Source organism: Sinocyclocheilus rhinocerous, unplaced genomic scaffold (assembly GCF_001515625.1).
Source record: "Sinocyclocheilus rhinocerous isolate Xijiao unplaced genomic scaffold, SAMN03320098_v1.1 scaffold576, whole genome shotgun sequence".
NCBI classification, from domain to species: Eukaryota; Metazoa; Chordata; class Actinopteri; order Cypriniformes; family Cyprinidae; genus Sinocyclocheilus; species Sinocyclocheilus rhinocerous.
This window is the reverse complement of record NW_015662167.1, coordinates 831,638-843,527: the sequence shown is the minus strand read 5'-3', so window position 1 is coordinate 843,527 and position 11,890 is coordinate 831,638. Positions and strand designations below refer to the sequence as shown.

General features: G+C 36.7%; 2 protein-coding genes across 2 annotated transcripts in view; both read right to left on the bottom strand.

Moving 5' to 3' along the window:
* Nucleotides 1-2,256: 2,256 nt before the first annotated feature.
* On the bottom strand, nt 2,257-5,611 carry LOC107727763 (acidic mammalian chitinase-like). Its single transcript, XM_016537747.1, has 12 exons — nt 5,575-5,611; nt 5,335-5,398; nt 5,208-5,237; nt 4,880-5,084; nt 4,654-4,710; nt 4,287-4,452; nt 4,074-4,198; nt 3,865-3,988; nt 3,594-3,776; nt 2,872-2,988; nt 2,662-2,788; nt 2,257-2,574 (listed from the first exon to the last, which is right to left on the bottom strand). Exons 2-12 carry the CDS (start codon nt 5,357-5,359, stop codon nt 2,366-2,368), a joined length of 1,368 nt encoding a protein of 455 aa, XP_016393233.1. The 5' UTR covers nt 5,360-5,398; nt 5,575-5,611; the 3' UTR covers nt 2,257-2,365.
* A 2,163-nt stretch (nt 5,612-7,774) lies between these two features.
* Nucleotides 7,775-11,890, bottom strand: part of LOC107727774 (contactin-2-like) — a 40,227-nt gene continuing 36,111 nt past the window's right edge. Inside the window, exons 22-24 of the mRNA XM_016537764.1 lie at nt 9,580-9,692; nt 8,832-9,000; nt 7,775-8,722 (exon numbers count right to left, since the gene is read on the bottom strand). Coding sequence (XP_016393250.1) covers nt 8,619-8,722; nt 8,832-9,000; nt 9,580-9,692 — 386 coding nt within the window. The 3' untranslated portion in view covers nt 7,775-8,618. The remainder of the gene's footprint in view (nt 8,723-8,831; nt 9,001-9,579; nt 9,693-11,890) is intronic.

Genomic DNA, 11,890 nt, shown 5'->3' with positions numbered 1-11,890 from the left:
TCTTTGCTGCTGACCTTTGATGATCCAGTTCAACCATACTAATAAGCAAAAAGTCTTTTTTTATTGCTGAAGTGTGTTGAAATTTCTTCTTCTGCATTCTACTGTACGGACGTAAAATGTAAATTTACTTTCCCTTCAGCCTGAGGCTTATTCATTTCACTTTTGGTGTGAAAAGGATTTTATATTTGCCAAAAATAAAAAAATTTAATTTTAAAAACAAACAAGCAAGCCCTGTCCAGATTTAAAAAGTAACGCAAAAGTAACGTAACTCATTACTTTCCATAAAAAGTAACTAAGTAACGTAATTAGTTACTTTTTTATGGAGTAACGCAATATTGTAATGCATTACTTTTAAAAGTAACTTTCCCCAACACTGGTGATATCTAATAGCTAAATTTGGTATCTGAATAAAAGGTTTACATGCATACTTTTATGGGGTCCATTTTATTTAAAGAGGCTTATGTAAGTAATTTATCTTTACAAAGATCATTTTCTTATATAACACTGATGTGCTATCAGAACCACATAATAAAGTGCCGTGGTGCCTTCAAACTTATCGCTTCAGAATCAGCATAATATTCCCCCACTGTTTTGGAAACCAAAACCAAACAGATGGTTAAATTGCACTTATCAATAAACTTTAACAATGTCATCATCATTCAGGAATGTATCAAACTGTGTATAAAAAATACAAGTAAAGAGAATATAAGAACTAACCTGTGAAGATGTTGAAAGAGAACATCGGTGTTGTATTGCTCATATCTTATCACTGGTACATTGCCATGTGATGATATCAGTGTGAAAAAGAAGAAAGAACATTACAGAAAACAGAAAATATGCTGCAAAACAGTATAAAAGAACTCTTTAACATGAATACTTTAAAAGTGATTTTAAACGTTAAAATATTTTTCACTATTTAATATTTCACACAAGTATAGGGTCATTAAGTTTTTGTTTAAAGAAATTAATCCTTTTATTCAGCAAAAACACATTAAACTGATCAAAAGTGACACTGAGGACATTTATAGTGTTATGAAAAAATTAAAATAAATACTGTTCTTTTGAACATTCTGTTCATGAAAGAACCCACTAAGGACCGGAGTAATTACATCTGAAAATTCAGCTTTTCCGTCACAGGAATAAATGACATTTTAAAATATATTAAAACAGAAAACAGTAATTTTATATAGTTTTACTATATTTTTGATTAAATAAATGCAGCCCTGGTGAGCATATAAGAGACTTTCAAAATGGTAGTGTAAGTTTATTGATTAAGTTTATTTAAAAAAAACGGTAATATTACATTTAACCATACCTGTATAACTAACTATAAATGTGTAGCTTCAATAATAAACTGCATATTCTTTATTAAACTATTTGTTTAATAACTATTTGTGTACACCACATATAAATTTACAATGAACAAAATCGATCTAATCGTGTGTCAAATCAGGTGTCCCAGATATCTGCCGGTCAATAATAAACTGCATATTCTTTATTAAACTATTTGTTTAATAACTATTTGTGTACACCACATATAAATTTACAATGAAAAAAATCGATCTAATCGTGTGTCAAATCAGGTGTCCCAGATATCTGCCGGCAGTTTATCAGCTCAGCTGTAATATAAGAATAAAAAAATCTAGGTCTCTATGCTTGCGTAACATTATCAGAACAGTCAATCTTTATGACGTGGCAGGCTCTTTTGTGATTTTATAACTGTACTCTTCATGTTACTCTGGCAAGCAGAATTATGCCAGAGGGCACAACAGGACCTTATATACTTCAGAAGGATACTCAGTTTACTGTACATTATATTTCTTGGTGTTGATGGTAGAGACTATACTAAGTGAGAATACTGTATGTAGATGGGTGGTGTACATAATATGACATGTTTAATGATTGCACTTCGCTTCTTCATATCTGTCAAGTTTATAAGAATCCTTTACTATGTGTGAAATTTACCGTTTCATAAAGCTAGTCATACATAAGGTGTGTCACTATCTTTATTTCATTTGATCAGTTAAAGGAAGAGGTACTAAGTCAGAGTGCTATAAATATTTTTATTAAAAATTACATGAAAAGAGAGGACACTGTATTGCTGCATAACAACAAGAGAAGACTAGACTGTACTGAACAGGACATTATGATTTTTGATTAACAAAATGTGAGGAAAAATATGACCAGCACTTTACCAAGACACAACTCCATTTTGTTATGCATAAAATACAAATGTCTGAGAATTCTTTATTATTATTTTTTTAAATGATGAGATATTTGGATATTTGGAAGCAGAGGTAATAAATCACAACAACAAGAGACTGGACAGCTGTATTGAACAGAAGGAGTGGATTTTAACTTGCATTTAAGGCCAATCACAACATTTGCAAGCATCAACAAAGACCAGACCAGGCTGGCATTTATGCAGGTATGTGTTTCCACGGAAGCACTGGAAGTAAGTAGTTGTGTCAGCAGGGTTGGGGTACAGCCCATCTGGTTTGCCAAGACAGAAAGAGGCGATGGGGTCAGCGGTCGTGGTGGGACGTGGCGTAGTGGTGGGCTTGGGTGGGAAACCTGTGGATAGAGATTCAGCATCACAATACATATACTAGAAGACAGAAGGCATATTATGGTCTTTTTCTGCATTATAATCGCGTTTACCTAGTGCGTTTCGCAAATGGTTGACGAGAGGATAAGATCCACTGTAACAAAAACGGCCAGCAAAATCGTCGAAATCTAAGGTCCACACTGATGCTCCTCCCAAGTTTAAGGAGTTAAGCCACTGCACCTGTTAAAGCAAATATTAGGAAAGGTTTGTCGGAAGCTCGTCAAACATCTTGTTGCGCTCTGGAAACCAGCAGTTGATTTTACCTTAGCAGTAAAACTTTCACGGTTGTCAAATCCGACCCAAGCCCTTCCTTGAACTGCATAGGGCACCATCTGCTCATCGATCCATTCAACACTGACGCTTGATTCCATGGGGCAAATCTGAGAACCAAAAACAATCATCAAATTTCACCACCCAAAGTTGTGTTTTGTGTGGTAAATAACTGGCTTTTGAGAACATACAATTTTTAAGACACATTTAGAATCCAAACACTCATCATATTGTTACATTTGTTATTCCAATGAAAGTAGTTCCAAAAAACAAACTGCAATCTCTGACCAACAAACTGTAATGGTATTCCTGAATGAATCGGTTGAGCGAATGATTCAGTGACTCACTTGTTTTGTGCCAGGATGAATCAGTGTTTTAAAAAGAATTGTTTGAATGAATGATTCGATGATTCACTCATAAAGATGGTTATTTGTGGCCACCTAGTCGCGTAGTAATTAAAAAGGCACTAACTGTTGTACTGTATAATAAACATTGAACCTTCATAGTAGTGATTTACTTAATGCAGTTTGAATAGATGTTTTGAAATGTACTATTATGTGTAGTAAATTATAATTTGTACATAAACGTCAAATACTATATATCAAATATTACACAATACTTTAATATACAAATTCCGTGCTTTGATGTCTAATGTATGACCTAGTTTTTAGAGCAAAACCAGTTGAGAACATATGTAAAAATAGTGTGTTAAAACCTCATAATAGGACCAGAAGCCTGCTTCGCGTGTGTAGGGGCCGGCGTCAGCAGGGCCACTGGCTGGGGCCCCGAGACCTGTTTGCGAAGTGGAGAGCAAGAATGTGCGTCCGTATGTGGGGAATCCAAGAAGCAGCCTGTCAGCGTGGGCTCCATTGCTCAACCAGAAATCCACAGATGAGTTCTGGAGAAGAGAGCCAAGAACGTGCAAAAAGATCTTACAAATGACCCTTCGAATTGATGCATTTTGAATTTAAGGGTTTGCATCTTACGATATTGTGGTGAATGATGTTTCCAGTGTCCAAGGAGCTGCGGAAAAGGGGGCTGTTGTGCCCTGTCTCGGGGTCCCAGTGTCCATGGTAGTCAAAAGACAAAAGAGTAAAGAAATCCAACTGACTATAATGACAGAAAGAAGGAGAAAGTGAAAAACTTTCATTGGCACACGTGTTACTGAAGCTTGATTAAAATACAGCAAACTTACTATGAAATTTCAGCAACCTCATAAGCATTCTCAATAGTGGACTTGATGCCGGAAACTTTGCAGGAGATAATCAGAGGAGTTTTCTTTGTGTCTATGGCCTCCTGTTCAACAGCTTTTCTCAGTTCCTAAGAGATAATTTTCATATAATAGAAACGTAATCAGACCCAAAGTCATGTTTTAATGGAAATAAACATGCCTGATTTTAACCCTCACCTTCACGAATGTAGTAAACCTCTGCTTGTCATCTGGTGGGCTTCCATTGTGACCTGGGTACTGCCAGTCAATATCGATACCATCAAATTCATGGTGACGCAGGAACAGCATTGCAGAACGGATGAAAGTCTTGCGGTTCTCTGGAGTCGACACCATGTTGATGTATCTGCAAAATTGCAAAGAAAGACATACAGTACACAAGTTAGATGATTCAGTAAATCCTGTTTAATGAGTTTGCAGCGAGGGACTTTAACATGAGAGTTTATTTTAAAATTTATTAAAAATTATTTTGTGTATGTTTTTCATTTATAGTGTAAAGTCATATGTCATATATTTATGACTTTTACAGATACTGCGTTTCACTTACGGACTGACACCATTGACCGTTCCTCCAACAGACAGCAAGGTCCTCAATAGAGGATTTCTATAAAATAAATAAATAAATAAAATAAATGAAGTAATAAGGAAAATTCAAATTTTTCAATCAATGTAAAAAAAGTGCATTACCAAAAAGGTCTGACTTAAATTGTGTAATTAATCATGGTTTATCCCACTGTGGTGATTGTATTGCTATAGATACAGCTTTTACTTACACTTTTTTCAGGTCATTCAGTGACTTGTAGAGCACATCGTCATTCCATTCAATAGTAGTGATTTGATTATCATAGCTGATGGTTGCCAGAGCATAAACCACATGTGTGCAGAGGAACGGGTCAATGTCTTCTGGCAGGAACTTTCCATAGCCAGGTCTGTACTGGGACCAGTTGGTCATGTAGCACACCAGGTTTGTAGAAGCCACTACATCGGAAATTCACATATATATATATTAAATATTTATTATGAATGTTGGTGCATTTATTATATAGACTATATATTTGACATATATATTTAGGGCAATGCAAAGTTATTGAAGGTACTTACCCATCTGCACTGTAAGCAAGATGCCCAGTGCTACAGAAAAGACAACATGATTATGCATAATTATTAAAATATAATTTATAGTAGATAAATATATTTAAAAATGTAATTAAATACATGTGAAAAATACCTGCTAAAAGTGTTAATTTAGTCATTTTGGTCTTGGTCCAAACCAGTATTCTTCAGAAATAGAGCTGGAAAACAGTACAAATAATGCATTAGCAATTTCACCAGCACGTCTTTGCAAGTTTTGCCATAGTCAAGTCCTTTCTATAATAGAAATGGTTGAAAAAGGAAAATTAATGTGTGCATAGAAACATTAGTAACAAAGAAATGAATGAAACAGAAGCTGAGAAGCTGCTCTCTTTACCTGTCAGCTGCACTCAGAATGGTCAGTTTGGTGAAAACCTGTTCATGATCATGTATACTTATACATTATTAATAGGTCCAAAGTACCGGTGATAAGTGCTAACTTCACAAGAATTGGGCAATAAAATTATTAAGGAGTCATATAACCAGCAAGTTACGGAAAAGTGGTATTATCTTTTAGATTGTTATGACATATGATCTAATAGTCATAATTAGTATCATAAAGGGTAATGCCTCAATTGTAACATGTCAAATATTCACATGTGAACAGTTTTGTTTCTTCTATTAAAACGTAATTTTTTCTAATATTAGGCATGTATGCATGATAGTGTATGCACAGACCTGTGTCAATCTGTGCATGTCAATATAAATACATGGAAGTTTTTATTAACATCTCATGGCATTGCGCCACCTTATATATTCCATATGCATAAATACATGGTGCATCTTAGCCAGTCGTGCACATCTGTATGAATGTGTACATTATGCCAATCACCAAAAACAAACTGAACATAGTTTCTTCAAATACAGTCAAGATGTTTTTTTATTGAAGAATATTTACAAGTGCTGCATTATTCACATTCAGTCCACAGTGGACAGGCTCAACCTTTACAACAACTGGGGTTCATGGTAGTTCGAAGAGACAACTTGACATCACAACCTGAGTGACCTTCAGAGTGAAACTACTAGTGTGCCATTCGACTCCTGCAAGCGTAAATACAGCCACTTTGGAGAGTTGTTAGCGACTATGAATGTTGAGTTGTGACTGACGAAGCCCTGATTAAACACAAGAGGGCAAACCACACAACGTGAAACACAGCAGAATGATTTCCGAATTAAATGATACGAGAAAAGAAAGCTGTGAAATTGTACACAGTGCACTCATAATGCACTTATAATCACTTGAAATAGAAGTACAAACCAAGGACAAGAGGACACTATAGTTTTGGTTTTGTAGTCCTAACATGACTTGAGTGCTTCTACATTTGAAAAGTGTAACATTTACTCGACTGCTACCAGGGTGTGGGACTAGAGCTACTGATGATGCTGTTATGTGTTTTTGGCTAAAACCGTTTTAAATGTCACTGAGTGATCATGATTTGTAATTTACAGTTAATGGACAAAATCTGAAATTGCTTGATATAAATGATCAACAAGGTGTTAGAGAAGATGTAAAAAACCAAATGAAGGAGCTCAAACAATCAAGCACCCCTCGCACAAAGAAATGGCTACATTTACAGTAAGAACTTGATGAAAACTGTGTTAAACAGAAAATTAAATACATGAAATAGAAAAAAATAATAATAATTCTAAAGAAATCCTCCCACTGAACAGGCACTAATGAAAATCAATGCTGGGAGAAGGAAAGAAATATATACAACATTCAAACAGTTTCATTGTACCTTTTTGATCTGAAAGTACAAGCTTCAGACTGAAATTTGACGCAGTGTGCACATCAAATGATTTCATTACAGTTTCAGTTTGTACGTCAGTAGTTGATGTCATAGTTTTGAAAGACATATCTAAAAAGCACAGCTGAGGATCTCTGAAATCTTTAGTTTTGTCCTCATTAATAAATAAAAAGGAAAACATAAATAACAGTTTAAAAAAAAAATCTATATAGGTTTTTAAACAACAAATGGCAGGTTTAGGTTGAGCTGGATTTTGGACCGGACAAGTGTCCTGGGACCTGTTAGGGGCCTCCAAACATGCAGAGTGACCCGAGAGCCCCAGAATCGTCACTAAGACCATCACAATCACTGTTGCCAAGTATGCGGTTTTCCCGCGGATTTGGGCTACTTTAACAGTGTTGCCACAGATTGTTTTTCATGTCAGCAGGTTAAAGCGACCCCAATAACATGATATTTAGCCCCTGCAATGTGAATCTTACCAGGGAAACCTTTAACAGGGGACCCCCCTCAAAGCGCTATTGAGCTAGTTTTGAGTAGCAATTGGGTGGGTTTTGTTGTGAAAATCTGGCAATCCTGCTCACAATCTAATGTTAGCCTACCAAAACACACGTCTCCTAATTCTTTTAGCCAAATGGACCTTGTCACTTAAAAGTATGGTAACGTGTCCACCATTATGGAGAGCCTCCAAAGATTGAGCCATACAAGACCAGTTCTTGTAATAAAACGATATCTTATAATAAATTATATTATAGGATAATAATATAATAATATTATAGGATAATAATTAACTTGTTTGTCCATGAATGTTATCTTCAGCATTGTTCAATGTTCAGTGTCTCGCTCTTGCAGTGTGCCATGATAGAAATTAACAACCCATGGACGTCAATTTTATGTAATCCTCGAGGAAAAAGACAAAGCAATAACAATGAGATAACAGAGTGATAACTTTGGCAAGCCAAGCCCACTTTAACAACCACACGAGAATCGGGTTCTGTTGTACCATTGCTTTTGTGAGACCTTTCATCTTTAAAAACTAGAACACTGAGGGAGGCAGAATGCTACAATCATTCAAAACATACAAAACCCTGTTAATAGAAATCCTGATCCACTCTTGCTTCTAACTACATTGACACACAAAAAAATAAAGATCAAATAAAAAAGGTAAACATTCATTTGGATAATTTTGCAGTCCACATGCTGCCATGAAGTAGCAACAAAGTATTAAAAAAAGTGTTTGTTTCATCCATTATGGAAATGTCACCAATACATCCATGTGTATTTACACCTGTGACGAAATCAACAAGTCAGAGCTGTTGTTGAATTTTAGAAACTACAACCAAATGCTGACATGATCACCGCTCAATTTTGAGTTTCCGAGCGTCTAAGGCAAGCGTCTAAAATTATAACAATCAAAAAAGTCTCCCACAACGACTCTCTGTCCAGTCATCCTTGTAAAAAAGCCTTTTTATACAAAAGAACCTTCCACTCCTCACACTTCTAAAACTTTACACCCCACGCATCCATTCCAACGTCCCTCATCAAAACCCCCCCAACCCACAGCCCTGCCCCTTCTGAGGAAAACCTGCTCAATTCTCTTTGATATTAATAAGAAATGCCTCATCAATGGCTAACATCACAGTCCAGATGAGCCAATGAGAACGAGTGCAGTGAACAACAGAACAGATGTGCAGAGGGACCCAGAAGTGCCAGAACTGTTCTGGACCATCATTCCAGTGCCTGTGGATCAAACACACAGACTTTCAGAGACATCATTTAGAACTTAAACACTAGTTCTTAAGTTAGTTTACTAAAACGAGTACTCCTAGCTACTTTTAGTATCACATACCTGAATCTTGAGAAACTATTGCCTCATGGGCTGCTCCGTCTCCTCCATCTCCCCACGAGCGGATTTCCAGAACCACATAACCATTGTCCTTGGGTAACGGCAGAGTGATGGAGTGCTTGCTTTTCTCCAGTATCTTCAAGGAAGACTGCCCTTCATGCTTGTAAAGGACCTACACAAAATAATAGAGAATCAGTTTATGTTAAAAATGATGTTCTGTGAATTGTATTTGCATAGCACATTTCACAATACAAAGTTTCAAAGCAGATTTACAGAAAATCATGATGTTGATGTTTATAAAATCTTAATATCTTCATGGCATATATTCGCATTAAGCAGTTTTTGCGCTGTACGAAAATATACTTTACATTTTTTGACAATACAAGCAATCAAGCAGTTAAGATTTGTTATATAATACACACCATCTTGTCAACAATGACCTTAATCCTATAGCAGATCAGATATGAGATTTACACAACTGGTTAAAATGTTTATTCACTGCTAACAGGCTCAATAGGGTTGTTGGTCTGCTTTTCCATAAGGGACAACATGTTCTCTTCTCACGTGACATTAGGCTGCTCATTTATTAAATTCTTACCTCAGAGCTATGAAATGATACGACAGGAGCCTTTGACTGAAATGACTGAATCTGAGCAAATATTCTGATGACATACAGATGGAGACAGATAACCCAACACAAACACACATCTTAAAAGATAGCCATAGTGTTGGGTGGCAGTGTGTCACTCACTTTGTAACCCAGAACGGCAGACTCATTGTCCATGGATTTAACATGATCCCACCTCACAGTAACCCAAGAACCAACAATCTTCCATGAGACGTTACCTGGAGGACGGTTGGGGGCTAGAATTGAAGATACATGCAAAAGTAAGTCCACAAAGCTTTCACACCATTCTCAGTGACAAAGACAGGAATTGCAAATGTCAAGTTTTGAAGCATATGAAGGACTGTTCGGGGCATTTGAACTGTTATGGAAGTTACAGATTGTTCTAGTGCTCTTTAGTGGCAAAATCAAACTTATTACATTTCTATTATTGTAACAGTAATCTACATAAGTAGGTTTACCTATTTCTACAGATCAAGTGACAGTTTATTTTCTCCATGAAGGAGAATGAAAATAAATATAGGTGGTTTTACGTCAACAGCAAAGCTGCTTGATTTTTTTTTTTGACAGTCTTTACCCAAAGCAACTTACAGAAAGAAAGGTTCTGTAAGGAAAACTCAAAATATCACGACAACGTGATGTGATGCAACAATATCTTTTATTTCTCTCAACTCTTCCACCCTTAGGCTACCAGCTTACGCAAGTTGGACATGAATCAGCCTTTGTTGTTTCTTAGAACAGCATTCTTATCAACCAAACACTGCCCTCTGATTTAAAGAGTACCCAGCCGACATTTCAACATTTTTTAATAGGTGTATCAAGGTTGAATCACTGTTGAATTTGTTTTAATTTTGCAAATCGAATCAATGTAGATATTCATTGTAGGGCATCCATTTATGTTTTTATTTTGATAACCTTTTTACATTAAACATTTTCCAAATGAATTCAACTGAAATTCTTTCAATCACCTTTTAACATTAAAGGAGACATATTATGCCCCTTTTTACAATATATGTAATATAAGTCTCAGTTGTCCCCAGAGTGTGTCTGTAAAGTTTCAGCTCAAAATACCCCACAGACCATTTATAATTATCATTTAGAAAATGCCCATTTTGAGTGGAAGCAGAAACACGCGTGTTTCACACTGAAATCATGTGTTTTAAACCATATTAGTTCAAAATGTGTGTCAGAAACACACACAAGTTTATGTTAAAAACTCAGCAGTGTAATATACAGTAAATAAATCAATAAATTTGCTGCTCTCGCTGGGACTCTAAATAGTGTTCTGTGCTCATCAGTGCAGCCAAAGACAGAACAGTTAACATGCTTTGCTCGAACTTTCGCCATGGTGTTAGAATTGGTACACAATTGTTGCTTGTGAAAACACAATGGTGGCGCCGTGGTGAAAACTAGCAAATTAAGAGGCGATAATATTATAATAAGATCCCCTTTCTACATCACAGGGGAGTGAAATCTGAGCAGCTCGTTTTTTCACAAGCTTGCAGAGAAAACGCTGATTTATACTTCTGCGTCGGACCTACACCGTAGCCTTTACGCCGTAGGCTATGAGTCAGTTTTCATTTATACTTCTGCTAGAGATGTGTCGTTCGCGAACGAGCCGGCTCTAAGAGCCGATTCTTTGTAGCGAACGAGAAGAGCCGACTCCCGTCAGGGAGAGCTGAATCTTCAGCCAGAGCCTTCTATTTTAGGCTAATTTAGCAATTGTGAATGGTTTGTGTGTTGGTAAGCAATTTTTTATTTAGTGTTTTCATAAAAGCCTTATTTTTATGCATTTTTTCGTTACAAAAAAAAAAATACACATGCGGCTAATCACATGGGAGGATAGACTAGGATCATACCATTATGTGAAAGAAGGAAGGGGGACACACGCTCCGAAGATAGCGAGTGTAGTGGTAAGGTAGGAAGACACTGCATTGTTGCAACATTGGTCCCTTCAGAGAGAGTCTTCTCAAAAACAGGACAAATAATCACAGAGTATGACAACTGTGAGGGGGGTGAATTTTTTTTATAACTCATCCGTTTAAATTATATTAAGCCTTAAAATTCTGCATAATTAAGGGCGTGGCCACTTGAGTGACAGGTGGATTGCCGCTGCTGACACTGCCGTCGAGCTAGGTGGGCGTGGCTTCAGCAACCAGCCCCCGCCTTTTTGCCCATTTTCGAATATCTGGGAGTGACGCGGTGCCAAGATGGCGATGGCCCGCTCCGCCCACTTTGAGCTTCAAAAACACTCTTCAGAAAACTACGGGAGACGTCACGGACACTACGTTCATGTTTTTATACAGTCTATGATAATAGCTAATAATAATGTAATCTCTGTGGTTATGAAATCTTACTTTGGGTCCAGGATCTCCATCTGGCCCAGGTGGGCCTGGTCTTCCTGGACGACCTGGATCACCCTGAGAAGACAGTGAGA